Source organism: Tauraco erythrolophus, chromosome Z (genome assembly GCF_009769465.1).
Source record: "Tauraco erythrolophus isolate bTauEry1 chromosome Z, bTauEry1.pri, whole genome shotgun sequence".
NCBI classification, from domain to species: domain Eukaryota; kingdom Metazoa; phylum Chordata; class Aves; order Musophagiformes; family Musophagidae; genus Tauraco; species Tauraco erythrolophus.
The window spans coordinates 34,596,365-34,617,747 of NC_141496.1; the positions used below are offsets into that span (position 1 = coordinate 34,596,365).

Here is a 21,383-nt window from a genome sequence, read left to right on the forward strand (position 1 = left end):
TTTTCTGTTACGAAAATGTGGACACTATTTTTGAATACAATGACTGAAGTTGATTTTTCTCCTGAGGGAATGATGCATATGTCATATATATTGGCTTCAGGTATTTATCTCCTTTTGAAACGGAGACAGCTAGTTGTTCACAGATCATCTTTGATATGGATGTGACACCTGTCTGTAGTTCCCAATTGAGTTATCTTTCATGTGCCATGTTTGACATAACTTGCAGTGTAATTCTGCACTCTTCAGGCAAGTGAGAGGATTTTTGTGCGTGATATCGCAAGTTTCTCTAGAGATGATATAAATGTTAGCTGTCAGAAATTAGAATAGTGCTGCATCTGCCTGAGACTTAGTCTTTGGAAAAAGCAGAAAAAGGAAATGCAGACATGATTTTAATGCTTCACAATGTGATAGTTTGGGGAATGTAAGATTTTTTTTAGACAGAAAGAAGTATGTGATTTTTGCATTTTCAGTATTTTGTATTTTCATCGCCTTACAGACTACTTTTATTTCCCCATTTACTTTGCGCATGCCTCACGTGTTCATGCGTGCAAGTGTCCTTGCAAAAATGTACTCAGGCAGACCGTGTAACTTTCAATAATCTTTTTAAGACCAAAATGGCACAGGAGTGCTCATTCTTTTTGCTTGTCCTGAGAACTGAGTAATTCTGCATGGATGAAAGTCAGATCTAACTTGTTTCATGATGATTTTCATCTATTCTGCTTAAAGCATCAAACGTTTTTCTTTTCTGAGAAAGATGATACTCTTGGGATTTTTGAGAGGGCAGGTAAATGCACTCTCAAGTGCATGGAGGAAGCAACTTCATATTTATACAGTCATACACAATATGTCTTGCTGTATCTTTGAAAATAATGGATTTCTTTACAGAAAAAGACTGAAATGTGCAAGGGAAGGGTTTAAGTTACAATATATGTGAGCGCTGTAGCATAAATGCAAGATGTATATATAGGCTTGTTTTGAAGTGTTCAGGGTTTATGCCTATCTTGGTGTCTTGGACATACTCTGCTCTTAAGGGGTGGAGAGGATGGTAGTTGTGAATGCCAACTGCAGCGCTGCTGTACGGGTGCCACCAGAAGTGGAAGGTAAAACAAAGCTTTGAGGAAAGGTAGCTGAGATCAGCATATACTTTATTTATGATGATATTCACTCTGAGGGTGGTGAGGCACTGGAACAGGTTGCCCAGAGACGTCGTAGATGTCCCATCCTTGGAAGTGTTCAAGGCCAGGTTAGATGATCTTTGAGGTCCCTTCCAACTCTAACCATTCTATGATTCTATGATATTTCAAAGCAATAATCACAGAATGGCCGAGGTTTACAGGGACCTCTGGAGACTGTGCAGTTGAACCTCTTGCTCAGACCAGGATCATCTCAAGCAGGTTGCCCAGGACCATGTCGCAGCAGGTTTAAAGTATCTTCAGGGACACTCTCTGGGCAACTGCTCCAGTGTTTGACCACCCTCACACAGGAAAAATTGGTTTTCTCATATTTAAACTGAAGTATCCTATATACCTCTTCTGTCACGTGGCACCACTAAGATCCTGGCTGGTATTATACATGTTAAGTTGGGCCCCCTCTTGGGTAGGAATCTCCACTTTTCTGGGCAGAGCAATCCCCCAGCTCTCTCAGCCTCTCCTCATACAACAGATGCTCCGATCCCTTCATCATCTTTGTGACAGGTTGTTGGACTTTCTTTGTCTCTCTCGTACTGGGCAGCCTTGCATCCACTAAGAAAGTGTTTGCTCTAAGACTGTGGGCTGTCCACTCTATTCAGTGAATGAAGTTCTCTTAGGTTGTGTTTTACTGAAAAACTCTTGGAGGACTAGACTAGAACTTGCATCAACCTGAAGAAGAGGCAGCTTGTGAAGCAACCCGAAAGGGAGCAGTTACTGGTGAGGTTCATTACAGACTCTAGAAAAACAGCTGCTACTGGTGCCCAGGAAGGTTGATGCACCACCTCAGATTAACAGGTCTCCAAGAATTATCAGAGGTTGGGCATCGGTTCCATGCCAGAAACTCAGGCATTGTAATATACTGCTTGGTAAACATTTTACATCATCTCCAGAAAAAGAGCCTATCACTGGAAATTGCCAGAAGAAAAGGAATAGTAAAACTTGGAAAGGAAATGCTCTTCATTTGAGACTCAGCTGAAAAGCTTCACCATCGGTTCACCCATCAGCAAACAGGTGTTCTATGGGAAAGCTGCTGGCGTTTTGTTTCATTTTCTCTGGCCTATGATTAGTGGTTTATGATGGAGTTTATTGTGGAGCTGAGAGTTGTCTTGTTACTCTCTAATACTTGCCAGAAACGCACTGAATAATCATAGAATCATAGAATGGCATAGGCTGGAAGGGACCTCAGAGATCATCTAATCCAACCTCCCTGTCATGGGCAGGGACGCCTCTCAACTTGACCAGGCTACTCAAGGCTCCGTCCAACCTGGCCTTGAACACCTCCAGGGAGGGGGCATCCACAACTTCTCTGGGCAATTTATTCCAAAGTCCTACCACCCTCCTACTGAAGAATTTCTTCCTGAGATCTAATCTACATCTGTTCTCCTTCAACTTAAACCCATTTCCCCTTGTCCTATCAGTGGACACTCTTGTAAAAAGTCCCTCCCCAGCCTTCCTGTAAGTTCCCTTCAGGTATTGGAAGGCAGCTATTAGGTCCCCTCGAAGTCTTCTCTTTTCTAGACTGAACAATCCCAGCTCCCGCAACCTGTCCTCGTAGCAGAGGTGCTCCAGCCCCTGGATCATCTTTGTGGCCCTTCTCTGAACACGCTCCAAGAGATCTATGTCTCTCTTATGGTGGGGACACCAGAACTGGGGGCAGTATTCAAGGTGGGGTCTCACAAGAGCAGAGTAAAGGGGGAGAATCACCTCTCTTGACCTGCTGACCACGCTTCTCTTGATACATCCCAGGATGTGGTTGGCCTCCTGGGCCGCATGAGCGCACTGCCGGCTCATGTTGAGCTTCTCATCTATAAACACCCCCAAATCCTTCTCCTCAGGGCTACTCTCAACCCACTCTGTACTCAGTTTGTATTTGTGCCTAGGATTGGCCCGACCCAGGTGAAGGAGCTTGCATTTTGACTTGTTGAAGCTCATGCAGTTTGCACTGCCCAATTCTCAAGCCTATCAAGGTCCCTCTGGATGGCATCTCTTCCCTCAAGTGAGTCCACGGCACCACACGACTTGGTGTCATTGGCAAACTTACTGAGGGTGCACTCAATGCCGTCATCCATGTTGCTGACAAAGATGTTGAACAGCACTTGACCCAGAACAGACCCCTGAGGAGCACCGCTTGACAGTGGTCTCCATGTAGACATCGCACCATTGACCACAACTCTTTGAGTGCGATCATCCAGCCAGTTCTTTATCCACTGAGTGGTCCATCTGTCAAATCCGTGTCTCTCTATTTTAGAGACAAAGATGTCATGTGAGACAGTGTCAAATGCCTTGCACAAGTCCAGGAAAACGACATCCGTTGCTTTACCCACGTCAACCAGCACTGTAGGTTTGTCATAGAAGGCCACTAAATTAGTCAGGCACAACTTGCTCCTAGTGAAGCCATGTTGGCTGTCACGAACCACTTTGTTATTTTTTTATGTGCCTTAGTACAGCTACCAGGAGAATCTGTTCCATGATTTTACCTGGCACAGAGGTAGTTTCCCGGGTTGTCCTTGGTCCCTTTTTTAAAGATGGGTTTATGTTGGCCCTTTTCCAGTCTGTAGGAACCTCACCAGACTGCCAGGACCTCTCAAATATGATGGCTAGTGGCCTGGCAACTTCAGCCGCCAGTTCCTTCAGGACCCGTGGGTGTATCTCATCAGGTCCCACGGACTTGTGCACCTTCAGGTTCTCTAGGTGTTCCCGGACCTGATCTGCTCCTACCCTGGGTGGTTCTTCACTCTTCCAGACCCAGCCAACATCCTCTGTGATTTGGGTGGTGTGGTTCGAGAGGTTGCCGGTGAAGACTGAGGGAAAAAAATTGTTGAATATTTCAGCCTTCTGCACGCCCTCAATAACCAGGTCACCTATATCCTTCTGGAGAGGCCCCACATTCTCTCTCGTTTTTCTTTTTTCTCTCACACACCTATAAAATCCTTTTCTGTTATTTCTAATATCGCTGGCCAGATTTGACTCTGTCAGGGCCTTAGCTTTTCTGACCTGGTCTCTGAGTACACGAGCAACTTCTTTGTACTCATCCCAAGTTACCAGTCCCTGCTTCCATGCTTTGTGTAACCCCTTTTGTATATGATTTTAGCCAGGAGTTCTTTGTTTATCCATATAGATCTCCTGGTGTTTTTGCCCCATTTCTTCCTTTTAGGGATGCAATGCCTTTGAACTTGGAGGAGATGATCCTTGAAAGTCAACCAGCAATCTTGGGCTCCCAGTCCCTCCAGGGCTTTATCCCATGGCACACTACCAAGGCGGTTCCTGAAGCGGTGAAAGTCAGCTCTTCTGAAATCGAGGGTTTCAAGCTTGCTGAGCTTCCCCCTCTTAGCTGCCCTTAGAATCTCAAACTCCACCATCTCATGGTCACTGCAGCCGAGGCTACCCATGAGTTCAACATTGCCTACCAGCCCTTCCCTACTGACAAAAACGTGGTCTAACACGGCACCTCTCCTCATTGGTTCCTCTATCACTTGAATAAGGAGGTTATCGTTAAAGCATTCCAGGAATCCCCTGAATTGCTTGTTCCCCGCTGTGTTGTTTTTCCAACTGATATCGGGGTGGTTAAAATCCCCCATGAGAACCAGGGCTTGTGAACAAGCAGCAACTCCTATCTGCCTATGTAGGGCCTCATCCGCTTGGTCCTCCTGGTTGGGTGGTCTGTAGCAGACTCCCACTGTAAAGTCTCCTACCCTTATGCCCATGCACAGTCACTTTTTGATTTTATCTGACATTTGGTGATCATGGACCCTGAGGAGATGTGTTCACTGCCGGAGACTCGTGCCCTGTGGTGGGTACTACTGCTCACAAAGGATTCCTTTCTACTTCAGAGATGAGTACGACTATGGTGATGGGGTTTGTCTGTTCTGTTTGCAAAGGTATTTCTACCCCTCTGAGATTTGATAAATCCATTCGAGATTCAGAGAGATTCTTGAAGGCAATGATACAGTCCACTCCCCATTTCACAGGATTTCAGGACCTTTCTGAGAACTTCTGAGCAGATTACTTTCGCACTTTTCCATCTTACGGCAGCCGGTGATCGATCTAAAATGTGAACAGTTTGTCAGGTCTCTGAAAGAGATAGGATTGATATTCTGTGTTGGGAATGGACCAGGCAATAGAGGGTTTTGCTGTTAGAGGACTGAGCCTCCTCCTGTTCTCCAACCCAAAAGCACCACCAGTGCTTTTCCTTGCAAACTGTATTCCACCCCACAGCTGATTTCTGTCCTGGGAGCAGTAGACCTACAGTAGTACTTCTAAGCTGGTTACAGTTTTTCTCATCTCACCACTTTTGTATCTGCCCTGAAACTTCTGATTTCTGCCGTCCCCAGCTACTTCTCAGGACCAAAGAATGACAAAACCAACTGTCTGCCATCACTGGGGCCTCCGTGACGTTCTTGAAAGGCCTGAGCAGGAAATCCATGCCTGCAATTCTGGAAGTGTTCACCTTAGCAAAGAGCTGTGATCTTGTGTCATGGGACCATAGTCTCAAGTGTCAGCATCAGTCGTCATTCTCAGTGGGGAATTCTGCATTGCTGGTCATCAGCATCACAAAAAATAACTACAACAGGCTTGGCCATTGTGGCTTCTATCTACAGAAAGCATCCATTATTTTTTTTCCGTACTTAAACAGTATTTGGGTCAGTCAAGACAAGTGGAGAGTATCTTGAAAGTATCATGCAACAGTTGTAGGCTTCGCCATAGATAGGAAAAAATATGAGTGACTTACATAGTGGCTTCATTCAGATTGCACATCTTTTCAATATGAAAGACCTACTTTTTATCATGCTCAAAATTTGGAACCTTGAATTACTCCTTAACAGGCGTCTGGCAGGCAGGCTGTGGTCCTCGTCTTCCAAGATGTTCAAATATGGACATTTGGATATCTATTGGATAAATGACTGCAGAAAACATGTATGTGGTCATTACTTTGCATCCCATTCTTGTATCAAAGGTTGTGCAATACAGTAGATGTCTGCGTTGATTTAAGGAGCTTTCATGAACAGCATAATAGCTGAAAGGCTGTGGGTTTTTTTAGCGAAAAAATAGCGTGCATAAACATAGCAGATCTAATATCCGTCTCTTAGATCTTTATAGGCTTTTCTAGTGAAGAGCAAAAATTACATGATTAGCACTTGACTGTCCTCATTGCAAGTTGCTTTTTCTAGGAGTTTCTTCTTTGCTATTATTTGCTGCACTAATGACATTGGATTTTGGTTTAACTATTTCTGGCCTTAGTAGTTTAACTATTGTTGGTAGGAAGCCTTTCTGTGACCAGCTGATATGAAGACTTAAAACAAATGCCTTTAAAGGAACAAGGACAGTTAGACACTCTTGGTCTTGTTTAAAGACTTTTAAACCTTCAGCAGTGGAGAATCTTGCTCTGTGTTTGTGATTGTGGACTTGAATAGGGGTTAAGATGAATTTGATTTCCAGTTCTCTGGAAGCGTTTTCTTCAGATAGGTCAAAGTGATCTCGATTATAATTGTTGCCTGCAAATGTCTTTGCCTCATTCAGTTGAAGTCCCTGGCGACTATTATTTATTATACATATGATACAATATTGAAACTGTATGGCTGTCTTCAGTACAGTTATAGTTTCCATGCAGCAAGGAAAGATAAATCTGGAAGGGTACTTATAGTACATTCCAGTAGTACTGGTTTAACTGGAGAAGTTGTGTCCTAGGAACATGTCAAAACCAGTTCTTCCTGGTTTTATCTTGCTTCTGAAAAGCAATTTATTTCTGGATGACAGAAAAGAAAGTTTTTAATTTGTTCTTTAATGGAGATAATGCCAGATAACTGTATGCAGTCAGGAATAAATTATTTTTCTGTTAACATAGCTTTCAGGCTTACATAAATAAGCATCTGAATTTTATAGGCTGTAAAGACAAGGCAATTTAGGCAATGTATTTAGAAAATGTTTTCCTTCAATACACTTGAAGCTTCCGTTTATACTGAATGTTGCAACCATGTTGAGGGTAAATGTTTTGTTATTGTTAGTTTTCTGAAATGGTAGTTCACAGTGTCAGTTTTCACACAAATTAAAACATGAGAAGGGATCTGTGCTGTCAAGGGATAGAGAGTTAGTAGTCCTGTGAGTTTGGTAGTGTTCAGATACGTGTGCATTTGTATACACGTTTGCAGGGTTAGGGCCACTTTTCTTGAATGCTTTGTGTAGTTTGCTGCTGAACAGCTGAAAGTATGCCTTAGAAACGTGGGTATCTTTTGTAGAAAGTAGTTCTGTGTCACAAAGGATTTTTTTAAGAGAAAGCAATAGGAATACCCTAGCCACTGTGCTGATCTGCGTTTTAATTAGATACGTCAAATCAGAAGTGCGTTGATTTATCTAGCATACCTTCTTAATTTATTCCTGATCTCCTCTGTCGTGTTATTCAGAAGGGAAGTAGGCACAACCCATCCCTCCCTTCATCTTCAGCAACCAGTTTCTCCTGAAAAGGCACCTGCAGGCGTAAGGGAAACCTCCGTCCTTTTGCGAAGGACTGGACAGCCACTGGTGGAGGACACGGGCTTTTCTGTACCAGCCTCCACCACGAGAGCTGTTGGAGAAGAACCTTCTCTGGATGTGCTCTTTCCTGGTTTAATGAAGAAGCATTGTCAGTGAAAAAGGTGCTGAAAGAAGTGGCTCCAAAGCAAATCAATAGCTTGCAACAAATCACTTTGTTCGGAGAGTAAAATCTAAGTGTTAAACTGGATGAATTTTTAGCAAAAACATGCTTAGCTAAAAGCAGTAACTATACTGGAGTGCTGGGCAAAAATAGGTAATTTTAAAGGCAGTGGACTGATACTGATATTTCTGTAATTACAATCTTGATCAAACTGCAATTAAAAATTCATAACTCAGTAGTTGAAACACCAAATATAGTAGTTTTAAACTTATGTCTTCTACAATAAGAATTGCTCATCAATAGTGGATTAAAAAGCTTTGAATTTATCGAAGCAGTACCAGACAAGGGGAAACAAAGTGATCGAAGGTATTTGGTATTTCAAAAAAAACCTGTTGCACTGCTGGTTAAAAAGAGATTGAGGCAATATACTTTTAAGAATGAAAAGAGGAGTAACAGTTGGAAAAGGCAGCTAATAATTATCTGCCGTTACTTATATATGAAAACAAAGACTTTCTTCAGTCCTTGAAAAGCTTACATTCTAAATCCCTGTGCTCGCGATCGGTTGTATGTAGGTGAACTGTTGTGTCTGTAAGAAACACTGATAACGCCGGAAGGATTCGGCATGATTACAGCAGTTGCTTTTCACAGAAGAGACCAGATGAGAACTTTTAATTTGTGATATAACAATGGAGGATAATAACATGGGGGGAGGGTGGGGAGGCCCTGGTGGAGTGTAACAAAACTGAAAAGGAAGCTGTGGCTGCCTTATTCAAGCATAAATTTATGATCTTAGTGGAGAAGGGATTATTTCTTTTAATTTTCTGTTTGCTTTACTGTCTTAGTCACTGTAAGTGGTGCTGCAGAAGTAAAATTTTGTAGTAGATTTGAAGGAATAAGTTGCAGCAAAGTGAGTTTTCCATCCCCAAAACAGGATATGGAGACAGATGAAAGGAGGACCAATTTAGTGGGATCGCCCCTGGTCGCTTTGTTAATATCAGTGTTTGTCTGGCTTCTTTTGCTGCAGAGTTACTGCTTCAGCTGAAAAAAGTTATTTGAAGTGTACTTCTGAATACCAACACTTTCAAAATGTTAACATGCTTACGTCTTTTATTAGTATTTCTGTATCTATTCATTACATTTCAGAAGGAGATCTAGCAAGCTGCTGACAGTAATCAGTTTGATTTGCTTTGGCATTTGCTTTTGGTTGCTTTCAAATAAAATCAAGGAGCAACAATTAGTACAGATGTCACCAAAAGTATTCCCATTATTCCGCAGACATAAATGGTCAGTATTACTGTTTGATTCTTAAGGGTTTTCTTTAATAAGCAGATTAAGTAGCTCTTTTAGCCATAGCCAGAAAGCTCTGAAAGAGGCTTAATCTTTTCTGCACTCACAACTCTTTACTTGGCCACAGTGTGTTTCCTGACAATATCAACTAGGCGGTCACATTCAGAGCATACTGGCACATACAAAAATGTGTATGTGTGTATGTATGTGATTAATGCTAACTTTAAAAATGTCTTTATTCTGCAGATATAATCTTGAATTCATAGTTCTTCTTAATTGAGACATTTCAGACTAACGTGTTTACACTGTTGCCATTATGTAATAGAGAGCACATATGCAAAATCTGTCTTTTACAATTCATCAGTGCGTTTTATCCAATTCAAAATCTTTACAACAGTTGAGGCTTTTCACATTCCTTATAAATACCCATATCTTGTCTATGGGAAACATCTGTTCTGTGACAGGCTTTAACAAAGTACCCAGTCCCATCGGAAGCACATACCAGGCTAATCAAAAAGCACATCGCTAGTGCGTACAAAGTGCTACTAATAATTTCTGTACATTTCCAATAAAATTTAAAATCCAAGAATGTGTTTTTTTTTTTTGTATATATTGCTATTGCAATGGATTCATGTTAGATGCTTGCCTTTTTATTTAGGGAATAAGGAAAACTGAATGAATGAGATAGTGAGCTGTGTAACTTTTTACTCAGAAGTTCCTCAGTTCTTGTTGACTTGCCATCAAGCAGAATACGAGCCTACAAAGTGTTGTTTAGGACACGTCATCATAACTCTGAAGTTAGATAAGTAACTACTTTCAGGAAAGTTTAAAATTGTTTGTCATGTGACTTTACTGTCACAGCTTTGAAGCACAGTCAGTTCCCATTAATTGCACTGATAGGAGTTGACAGCCGCTTTGATATTCAGAATTTCCGAATTTCTTGCAAGCAGGTGTTTCCAAAGCATGAAGCTTTGATGAATAAAAATGATCTGGAGAAATCAGTTTTAGCCAGGCAGTAACTACAGTGGAAAATTCTGCTGATGCAATATTGAAGACACAGTTACATGACTTCAAACTTTTGGATATTTATTTTCTGTGTGAGAGCTGGTAATGTTTCATGCGATGCTGTAAACCCTTGACTGTTGATGTTCTGCTGCTTCCTTCTTGCAGGACACTGTGATTTAATTTCATCTATTGTATACAGCTGTGAAAGGAATGTGAGTTTATTTCACCATCCCTTTTCCTGACAACAACCCCCACACATGGACAGCCAGTGCAGCCAGATCTCCAGCTTCCCTTGTCACTCCTTTTGTATGACTCCTGATACATTTCCCTTTTCCTTTATGTGCTGAAGGAAGTGTTGATGCTGATACCTTTGTATTATGCTGGAAAAAATAAGTGCTTTTTGCTGATCTTATTGACATGTTCTGACAGAATATTGGAATGGAACAGCACATCAACAGAGCTGTAACTTGTTGCTTGAATTACTCAGATAAGAATATTACTGCAATCTAGTTCATATGCATTTCCAAAATATACCTCTAAGCATAGGAAAACGTTAGGGAGGTTTTTTTAGCTCTATTACTAAAGATTATTTTTATTTTTCCTTTTTGGAAGGGGGAAGTGTGTTACAGGTATAGTTCTGGGGTTTTTTTTTTAAACTGCCGAATATTTTCAGTTTGGACCTTGAACAAACTATATCAAATTTTAGGATCTGTTTCTCTGAAGTGGTAATTGTTTTCTGCAGCAGAGAGTTTCTTAAATCTCTTATTTCCCCTGAATTGCTAGCACAAAGTCATGCTAGCGTGTGGGGTATATAAATGTAGATGAGCAGCAAAGCTGTTGATTTCTCAAGGTGGTTTAGATGGTTAATTGTTAGAACTTTGAGAGCTTTGACGGAGAGTGTCAGTATTCATGGTGATGTAAGACGGTGTTTGATAGTTTTCAGTGGCAAAAATTATAGTAATCTTCAGGATCTCACTTTGGGAGAAGTTAATGAGTTAGCTTGAAACTTTGTGATGTTTTTTGTAAGAAGATAGCACAAATGATGTTACTGATTCTCATCTTTTAGCCATAAATTGCTGGCCTGACTTCAGCAGATTTACCCCAGACTTCAGTAATGCCTAGTGACCTAAATAAGATTCACTGTCTTTTTGTTGTATAGTATGTTTTTCATGATCTGGGAATGGTGATTATTTTAGCCATCTTGTCAGTTTCAAAGCAGTGTCATTTTTCCTGCATGCTGAAGTAGAACTGGGTTCTGACCATTGAACGCTTCATACGGTGGGATCATTGGATGTACAAAAACTGGGATAGCTTTTTTCTTTATCACTCGTGTGCAGCTACTCGCATGTACCTGCCTATCAGCTAGCTTACTTCCCTTTTACATGCTCACCGTTTTTTCAGCTGTAAAAAATAATTTGTTCATTTAGTTGTTAAGCTTCTAGATCTGGAAAACACGGTGAAATGTCTCTCGTGGTGTGAACAGAAGTAGAAGTACTTGGCTAACTTTTCATGCCAGTGAATCTCAAAGGGTTTAGCAGTGAACATCCCTGCAGCCAGAGCTTCCAGCAGCTCTGGAAATTTTTTGGAGAAAATTTTTTTTTTTTCTTTATATGCTGCAGAAATGGGAGTTTTAAAAAAATCAAAAACTTTAATTACCCTCTTGACAATAGTTTGGGCTTTGCATCAGCTTGGGTAGCAGAAACTCTTCGTGGATACTAGTCACAGGCATCAGAAAGCTAATTGTTTTTGGAGGTCAGATACACAGACTCTCTACATTGCTTTTTGTGTGACCATTACTGTGACAGTGGCAGAAGGCCTCAGCAAGGACACGTTCCTCCTCAGCTCCCCTCTTGTATGTCTGCAGAATGGCACATGTCACAGTAAATGTCAAAACCCCAGAGCATCTGTAAAAGTGAGCAAACAGATTATTTCACATTGTTAGACTGATAGCTTAGTTCCATAAGTGTGGTTAATACACACTTACGTAGTAATGCTGTCTGTGATTTTTGGTCTTAAAATATGGTACTATCTTCCAGTTAGAAGTTATCCATTCTGCTGTTTGTTGGTAGTTGTTCTAATAGAGCATCCAGTGTCCATCATGGGCTTGCCCTGTGTACCCCTCCCATGTAAAAGGGTTCAGAAACTGTCTTAAATTATTTTATTTCTGCTTCCTGGCTTTGTTGGAAATAGTCTTCTTTCAGATTTCAGATGAGTTTTTGTAATACGAAGGTAGTTCTTGGAAGAACAGACACTTAAAGGAGGAGCGCCACGCAGAGAGACCGTCTGAAGCGTGGCCAGTGTGAGCTCTGTGCTCAGCTCGGCTCGACAAAACAATGCCTTTTCTTGGCATGTTTGAGCCTCATTGTGATGGTTTGATGTGGGGGGAGGTTCTGGTGGCAGGAGCTGGCCACCAGGTCGGACTCCCATCCCCTCGGGGTTTGAGCCAATCGGTGCCTCTGTGAATTGCCCTATTTAAGTTGGGACAAAGGAACAGAAAAGGTGCTTTTGCCCAGGAGCGAGGAGAGAAGGGAGGAGGGCGCTGCCCTCGCTCCCTGGCCCCCGCCGGGTGGCTGCCCGCACTGGGCCGGCGACACCCACTCAAAATGGTGGTGACGGAGCCACTTGGGGAACTTGGGGAGCGCCCCGCTCCTGGGGTGCCCGCTAGGCTGAGTTCACCCAGAGAGGACTGAGATCTGAGAGAAACGGCCACACAGACACCAGGTCAGTGAAGATGGAGTGGGAGGAGGTGTGCTGGAGCTGAGTTTCCCTTGCAACCAGTGGCGAGATGGCAGGCGGCCCCCCTGCAGCCAGGGATGGACTCGGTGGAGCGGAGACCCATTTGCAGCCCATGGAGAAGCCCATGTCGGGGAAGAGATGCCTGAGCCTGAGAGAGGTCATAGAGCATGGGATGCACGACGAGTAACTGTTAATAATGGAGCACGTGGTGCACAACGAGGTAGTGAGGCATCTAGAGTCCGTGGGATGACCCACGCCGAAGTGAGTGGCCACAACTCCCTAAGAATCCGAGACTGTGGTAAAGCCCACACTGGAGCAATCTGATGGGGAAGGATTGCGTCCTGCTGGTAGGACTCACGCTGGAAAGGTTTGTGGATTTTCCTCGTGAGTAGGGGATCCATTGGAGCAAGGGAAAATGGTGTAAGGACTCCTCTTCTTTTAAGAAAGGAGCGGCAGTAACAACATGGATGAACTGACCTGCACTCCCCCACTCCCTGTCCCCCTCCGCCGCTGGGGGGAAGGTAGAGCCGGGAACAAAAGGAAAGGGGGGGGGGGAGGTGTTGTTTTTAAGATCTGGCCTTGTTTTTCTCTTTATCCTCTCAAGTAACCGGTTTTGTTTCCCTTTGTCCTTTTTAAGCAACTGTTAATAAATTGTTTTGCTTTAAGAAAACCGAGTCTGTTTTGCCTGGGACCATGGTTGGTGGGTGCTCCCTCTCTGTTCTTGTCTCGACCCCCAGTCCTTTTATTATATATTTGTCCTCTCCATTTCACTGGAGAAGGAGAGAGAGAGCGGTCGCGTGGAGTTTAGTTGCTGGATCAGCCTAAACCACTACACTCATCTGACATGCTGCCAGTCAGAAGTGAGTTGCAGCTGCAGACTCATCTAAGCGCAGGCTGTTGAAGGACTTCTCCCGGATGTCACACTGAAAGTGAAAGCAGCGCCCGTTGTTGCTCTCACGGTTGGGTAAGAGAACAGCCCAGGAGGGTTTGTGTCTAGTAAACAACAGAGAGCAACTGATGATGGATGTGGTCATCGAGACCTCTGTCCTGACCTCCACACATGGCCTCTTTTCAGGATGATCAGTGTTCCTTAACCTCTCTGTCAAAATACACTGTATACAAGGCTTTGGTGTTTGTGCCAAATAATAAATTTCCCTTAAAACAGATTAATTTTGATCTTGTGGGAACTTGTAGAGTCTAAGCATTTAGTTATAGTTCAGCTAAAAAGAACATTCCAAAGAAAAATAATGACAGACCACTACTGAAAAATTAATTCAAAGGAATTAATTCAGGCATTGCCTTCCCACAGATGATTTTGCATATGTGAAAATATAGTTAATAGCCTTTCTGATCTTTGTCTGGGATCTCAACATTTTTGTTAAAGATTTAATAAAATTCATTTCAAGACCTTCTATATGTTATAGACGCTAAAAGTGAAATCATGCGCTTGCTTTGTCAGTCTGGGTGTCATGGTCCTGCAGCAGTCAGTGAGAAACAGCCTCATGGCTCACAACAACTTCTAGATGTGATGGTTTTATTTTCCTAGTAACAGAGAACGTGTTTTCTTTACATTGTTAGGTGGAATCCAGAAGTTCAGAATATTTGGTTTTGAAACTGTTCCATGGTTAGGGCAGTTGTAGGCTTTCATGAATGCTCTCAAGTTTCTTGTCTAAACTTTTCTAACTTTAGTTCATTGCTACAGACCACACAGAAGTGGATCTTTGGGTTTTGCTAGTTGCCATTTTAACTTTTGAACTCGTTAATTAAAAGAGAAAAATTATTTATTGATAGTTGCATCTATTATGGCAAGCTCCGGTTTTAATTGCATATTTCAAATGCTGCTGTTTTGATGCAGAAATGCTAGTTTGGCTTTCTAATACTTAGGGATACTTAATATCTGTTTGCTTTTAATTTTATTTGTGGAGCTGTTTATGTCCTGTAGGCTTGTTAACATTGCTCACCTAAGTGTTTCTAGCCTTTAGCAGCTCTCTGGAAAACTAACTAATGTAAATGTTAAAAATAAAGTGAGGTTCCATTCCAAGAAAAAAGGAAAGAAAAGTATTGAAAAGGAGGTGAGAAAGGGGAAAGAAGGGAGCAACACGGCACTGTTCAAATCAAGAAATTTCAGTGTAGAGCTTGTGTTGTACCTCAGAGGGGAGGGGAGAGGGGGACACTATCAGAAAAAAATCAGGGAGGAGGTTGTAAATGTTGGGAGACATGGTGTTTATTTCACGTCTGAAAGCTCTTGTAAAAGGGTGAGAAAGAGGAAGGAAAGTTTTAGGTTTTATTATTTACTTCAGAAGACAAATTTCTTCATGCTGGGGCCTAGGATGAGGCTGAGGATCAAGGCAGTGTGCAATTTTTTTCCTTACTTCTGGCTGGACTAGATACTAAGCATTGCAGATGTGGGATGGAAATTCTCTATTGTCCATTTTATGTCCTTCTGCAGTCAGTGCATTAAAAAAAAAAAAAAAAAAGGAAAAAACAGAAGCAAGTGAAATGTTATGTTAGTTGTTTACAAGAAGGTGGTGGGCGCCTTCTGCAAGAGTCTTGCAAGGTCTTTTTATAGTTTCAGGCATGCTTCAGCAGTTACTTTACAAAGAAAAAATTAGAAAATAAATGTTGAGAGATTTCAATGCCACCACCCCCCATCAAATCAAAGCTCATCTGAGTGTTTTCTCTGAAATGCACCAGTGTTGGACAGTTCCATTGCGTGTCTGTATGTCATTTGGGCAGCATTGTGCATGTTGCAGCAAAGGTAAGCATGCTAGGGCTGAGAGTTGTGACTCTGGAGTAACGACAACAAACCGTACGTTAAAATGCCTTTATTTTGTGGCTTCCTTTATGCTTTAGATTATTACCTTAAAAAGGCAGGTAGTCGGAAGAGAAAAAGCAAAAGTTTATTGTTGAAGTAGTATAGCACTTAGTACACACGTGGTCTCTGCAATGTTTCTGTCATGCTGCCTTTTTTTTTTTTCTTGCAGAGAACCCCATAATCGCATAATAAAATATTAATAGCATTGGTCTTTAAAAGATTCAGCTTCTAGCATGAGAATATGTAACTGTGGTGCTCAGCATGTATACTATATGAAGCTCCTGTATGTACTGTGAATGTATAATAGAGATGGTTGTTCTAGTCTTAAAATTAATTGTGGTATTCCAAGCAGGCACTGTAATTAGGTGCTACTTTTAGAGAGATGTGTTAAAAACTAGTTTGCAAAAGCTTATGCATACTGAGAAATATAATTTATCTCCTTTGTCATTTGGGACAGAAATGTGGTTACTATTGACGTGGTCCAGAGAGTTCCTTGCATTCTGACTTCCTTAATTATTTTTTTTTTTAATATTTTTTTATGATACAGTTTATACAAATAACTACTCTTCAGAATCTTGCCTTTACCCTGGCATACAGGCAAACTAAGAGGACATGTATTACAAATGAAGAGCTACAGCTACAGTTAGTGTCTTCATGATTTTTGTTTCCCCCTAGTTTCTCCCATAGCTCTGTGGAAAAAAACCACATATCTTGCAAAGTACTGCAGTGGCTGATAAAATTATAACTCATGTATGTTTATTCAATGCCTGGATTATCACTGCTGAATAAACACAGAGTTTGAGGGTTCTGGTAATGACTAGTCCAAATAGTACTATAAGGTCCTGCTCTGTTTTTTCTTTCTTATTCTGCTCTAGTGGGCCAGGAGTGTGTGTGAATGTAATTAAAAACGAACATTGCCATAATAAATATGGGTATCAAAGAATTATTTTTCAACCTCTTTTTTTAAATAATAAATTTAACCATTGAGAAGTCCAACAGCTGTGTGGTTTTTTTTTTTTTTCTTTAAAAACAAAAAAGTATGCTCAGGAATTGTTATACTGATGACAGGAGTGCATTCCTTGTTGTTGGGTTATTAGCTCTGAGGTGGGAGAACTGGTTACGGCCTTGTCTTAGTTCAATAGGATGTTGATATCGAAGAAAAATACACCTTACATGAAACTTTTAGTAACATTAGCTATTGCCTTTTTATTTTTTTCCCCTGCAGAGAACAAATTTGGTTGGAACAAGTAATGCAGATTTTCCCTCTGGGGATCCCGGGATGTACCAGTTGGACGTTACTCTAAGAAGAGGACAGAATCTAGCAGCACGGGACCGTGGAGGTAAGCGCGCTGGTAAACACTGCCTTATGTGTAGTAAGTTACATGTCCATTGGGTAAATTTGTGTGAGGGTATTAAAGTTGCAATTCAGGTTTGAATTTTAAGTGTGTTAGTTAAACTCTGCTTAAAACTATGTTATTTTGACTCAAAAGCACAAAGTAAAGGGAGCTAGGGCCAACCTGGGGCTAAACCCACACAGGAGGAGAAATAAGATTTACCTAATATTGGTTTAATTCTTCTGCTAGCTAATTTTCCTCTCTTTTTCGAATGCTTCAAGCGAAGAAAAGTGTGACAGATTTACTGAAACCATGCAGATCTGTGCTGTCTTGCTTGCACAAGTGCTGTCATCCTACTTGTTGGGTTCCTCAACTGCTTAACTGATGGAGGCTGGAGCTGTGTTTAAAGATAAAGGCAGTAAACCCCCTCTATTAGATGGGTCCAGGCTTCTACCTGTTGGCCGATCTTCTGATCACGTGCCAGCGTTTTACAGTCTGCTCTGAGACATGTACCGCACACGTAGTTCAGACGTAGGAAGGATTCCTAAAAGGTATTTTGACCCACGGGAACAGAGCAGGCTGACTCAGTGACTTCGTGCATTCCACTGCAGCTCATATTTAATACTAGATAAGTCAGTAATCCACTTCCTGAACAGCAACATGAGCATGATAAATCTGACTAACAGCCTATTCTGGATTTGCTGTAATATATTCCTTGTAAAAATATATTCTATAGTAAAAATTGAATACCAGGTGCTGTATAAAACGTCAAGTGCTTTAAAAGCTCAGTTTGGAAAGCTGCTACATGAGCAGCAAGGAGACCTCCTGAAGCTACCCCGGGGGCAACACGACGAGAGTGGTGTTTCCTCAGTACTTACTAGTCCCAGAGGCCAGACACTGGTCATCACCCACCCTGCTCTGGAGATGGTAATTCACTTTAGATGGTGTAGACCCATCGCCATTCAAAAAGCTGAGCAAATACTGTTTTTTCTTTTGAAAAGTTACTGGGGAAGAAAGTAGTTTGGGGGCTCTGTAGTCTCCTAGCTTGGAAAAAAGCGAGATGTCTGTGTTGCTTTCCTCTCCTTTTCTGAGTTTCTTCCTGTCCCCGAAAGAGCTCAGCACATCTTGAGCAACCAAGGAGATGTTTTACTAAGCCACCGCAAGCGTGTCAGGAGGGAGAATGTACATTGTGTCTTAGTGAAGTGTAGAAGATCCTTCAGACCAGATGGGGAGCTACAGATCTGCTCCCTCCCCGCATTGCCCAGGTTTCAGATCTCAACTGGATTTGGGCTTCCAGGACTGAACCCTTGTTTCTCACAGGGAAAATAGAAACAGCACTTGGTAGTGGGACCCCAAGCTAGGACACATCCACTCGTGACTGAACATCCTGGCTGCCATCCACTGTGTTACTGCTTGTTTTCCCTTTCTCTTGGGGCTGCTCAGAGTGAGATTTTAGGAGCACTTGCAGAGTTTGAATTGAGGGGACTTTACAGGCATTAGGCAGATGCTTAGTGGATTCAGATGGCTGCTGGAATGTGCATGAAATGCACAGATATATTTCACTCAGATGGAAGTGCTCACAAAGGGGTTTGATTTGGGAGGTTAGGTTTTGTCTGAATCCTCTCTTGAGTGCAGCAGTTGCTCTTTTTTATTTATTGTCTGAAGTATCCCCGTGGTAGTCCCAGTGGTGTTTCACTAAGAAACCAGATGTGTAAAACTGAATTCTCACTGGAGATTTATGTGGGAGCAAGAAAAGATTCAGTGAGTTCATGGAAGAAATATCCATGAAGGGCATTGAAATACACAGAAAACACTTCTAACTCTGAAGGTCTTTGCTTCAAATTCTTGATGCTTAGGAGGACATCAGAGGGAAATAATATATGTACGTGTCCTCTTGTTTCTCTGTCAGCATCTGCTTATATCACCAATGGAGATGGAGCTCGCAGGACCGTTGTTCTGAGCCAGTCCCAGTGTTTCTGTTGCATTGCCTGCGTGCTGCAGCAGTGCTGGTATCTGGGGTCATGAGCCAGAAAGTGGTTACAGGACAGTCCATGGGACACACTGTGTAAGAATATATATCCAAATGCTAAATGGAACTACTAAGACAGATGTGTTAGATATTAAAGCCAGAGCTTGGAAGATTTATCTCAGGGCTGTCTCAGAGGAGACTTATACTGTAAGTGCATAACACTATGTTCCTCCAAAACTTTTTCCAGGTTTTCTGCTTAAAGCCTGACAATTGAATTTTGTTGAAGTACTGTGAATTTTACTCTAAAGGATTCTTGAGTAACATGATAGAAGAGAATTTAGTTTTAATTTTAACTTTTTGTTCTTTTATTTTTGAACTGCAGTTTCACTTATCTTTTTAGAAACCTGCTACTGAACATATTGCAGTCTTGGAATTAAAAGTTGAATTCTCATGTCATGAATGTTCTGCACACTTTGTCTTCCCCAAAGTTATAAAAAGACACATCACAACATTCTCAGATGAAAAGGGGAAAGATTAAAGCTATATTTATGTGGCTGGCTATGCCAGCATTAATCATGGCTATTGATAAATAGCACCGTTGATAGTCACAACTAAAGGGGAACAGAACATTCTTCATAAGAGGACCAGTGTCTTGCTGTTGTCTTCTCAAATGATTGAAAATAATCCTTCATTATAACAGGCAATATTTATGCTGTAGTGTGTGCAGTATGACAGAAGGAAATATAACTATTCATTTTAACTCCTCATCTTCACAATAAATCCTGTCTTCAGTCTGATTCAGCTTTCCTTCCAAATACGGTGGAGCTGTGGTACAACAACTTTGTTTTAGCTATATGATGAGACAGTTTATGTTTTTGCCTGTAGTGACCTTAAAGGTGGTTTATAACATATGATTTCATAGATTCATAGATTTCTAGGTTGGAAAAGACCTTATAGATCATCAAGTCCAACCATCCCTAATCCCCATTAAACCATATCCTCAAGTAGATCATCCACCCTATTCTTAAACACATCCAGGGATGGGGACTCAACCACCTCCCTGGGCAGCCTATTCTAGTGGCTGACAACCCTTTCAGAGAAGAAATACTTCCTAACATCCAACCTGAATCTCCCCTGACTAAGCTTATGCCCATTTCCTCTTGTCCTATCACCCATCACTAATGTAAAGAGCCCTTCCCCCACCTCCCCACCATCTTTTCTCAAGTATTTGTAGACTGTAATCAGGTCTCCCCTCAGCCTCCTCTTCTCCAGGCTAAACAGCCCCAACTCCCTCAGCCGCTCCTCATAAGTTTTATTTTCCAGCCCCTTGACCAGTTTAGTCGCCCTTCTTTGGACCCGCTCCAGGAGCTCAATATCTCTCTGAAAGCGAGGGGCCCAAAACTGGACACAATATTCCAGGTGCGGCCTCACCAGTGCCAAGTACAGGGGCAGGATCACTTCCCTATTCCTGCTGGTTACACTATTCTTGATACACGCCAGTATCCCATTGGCCTTTTTGGCCACCTGGGCACACTGCTGGCTCATATCAAGCCGGTAGTCAACCAAGACCCCCAGGTCCTTCTCCGCCAGGCAGCTCTCCAGCCACTCTTCCCCGAGCCTATAGCGATGCTTGGGGTTTTTATACCCCAAGTGAAGGACTTGGGGTATAAATTTATGTTATGAATTTATGTTATCCCTTTAGGATGTAAGCCCATCCTAAAGTAAACCATATACTTACTTAGATTTAAAAATTTGTTTTCTTAGACCTTTTCCCATAAGATTGGGAAAAAGTGTGTAATGTTGAGCCTGGTAAATTAACCTTATTACCTACATCTTTATGCTTTCCTTTTCAGTTTTGATTTCTCATTTGCTTTTTGTCATACACAGTGTTTGTGTAATATCATGTATATATTAAAGAGGTTTTTTTCTGGAGTTAAAATTTAAAAAGACCGCTTTGATTTGCTGGTGGTCTCTGAATTCTTGCGTGTCGATTTTATGTGGCTCGTTCATATTGGCTGTATAGATGTTTTACAATACCTTAAATATTGGTCTTAAACAAACAAACAAAAAATGCTTGCAGTTGATCCATTTTTGCTTTAAAAGAGACTCATTTTGAGATGCAAACTGAAACGTTATAGATGCAAACTGAAACGTTATAGCACAACTGGTGAAAAGTGGAATTATATCTTAGTCATTGATATTCTACCATTCTCTTCAGTCAAAGAAGATACCAAAATATTTTGTAAATGTTTTAAGTATGTTTTCCTCATAGTGTTTTCTCACTTCACTGAAGCCTGAAATCCTCTCCCTTTCATGCTTTTTGAGAAGTGTACAATGCTGGTTTACTGCTCCACTTCAGGCAAAGTTAAGAAATATATAGCACAGATTAATCCCAAGGACTTCGTGTCATGTCAAAAAA

The 21,383-nt window shown here is 41.6% G+C and overlaps 1 protein-coding gene across 1 annotated transcript in view; it reads left to right on the forward strand.

Annotated features, from left to right (window-relative positions):
• MCTP1 (multiple C2 and transmembrane domain containing 1) overlaps window positions 1-21,383 on the forward strand; it is a 290,613-nt gene that overhangs the window by 90,562 nt on the left and 178,668 nt on the right. Inside the window, exon 2 of the mRNA XM_086628677.1 lies at window positions 16,887-17,001. Coding sequence (XP_086484803.1) covers window positions 16,887-17,001 — 115 coding nt within the window. The remainder of the gene's footprint in view (window positions 1-16,886; window positions 17,002-21,383) is intronic.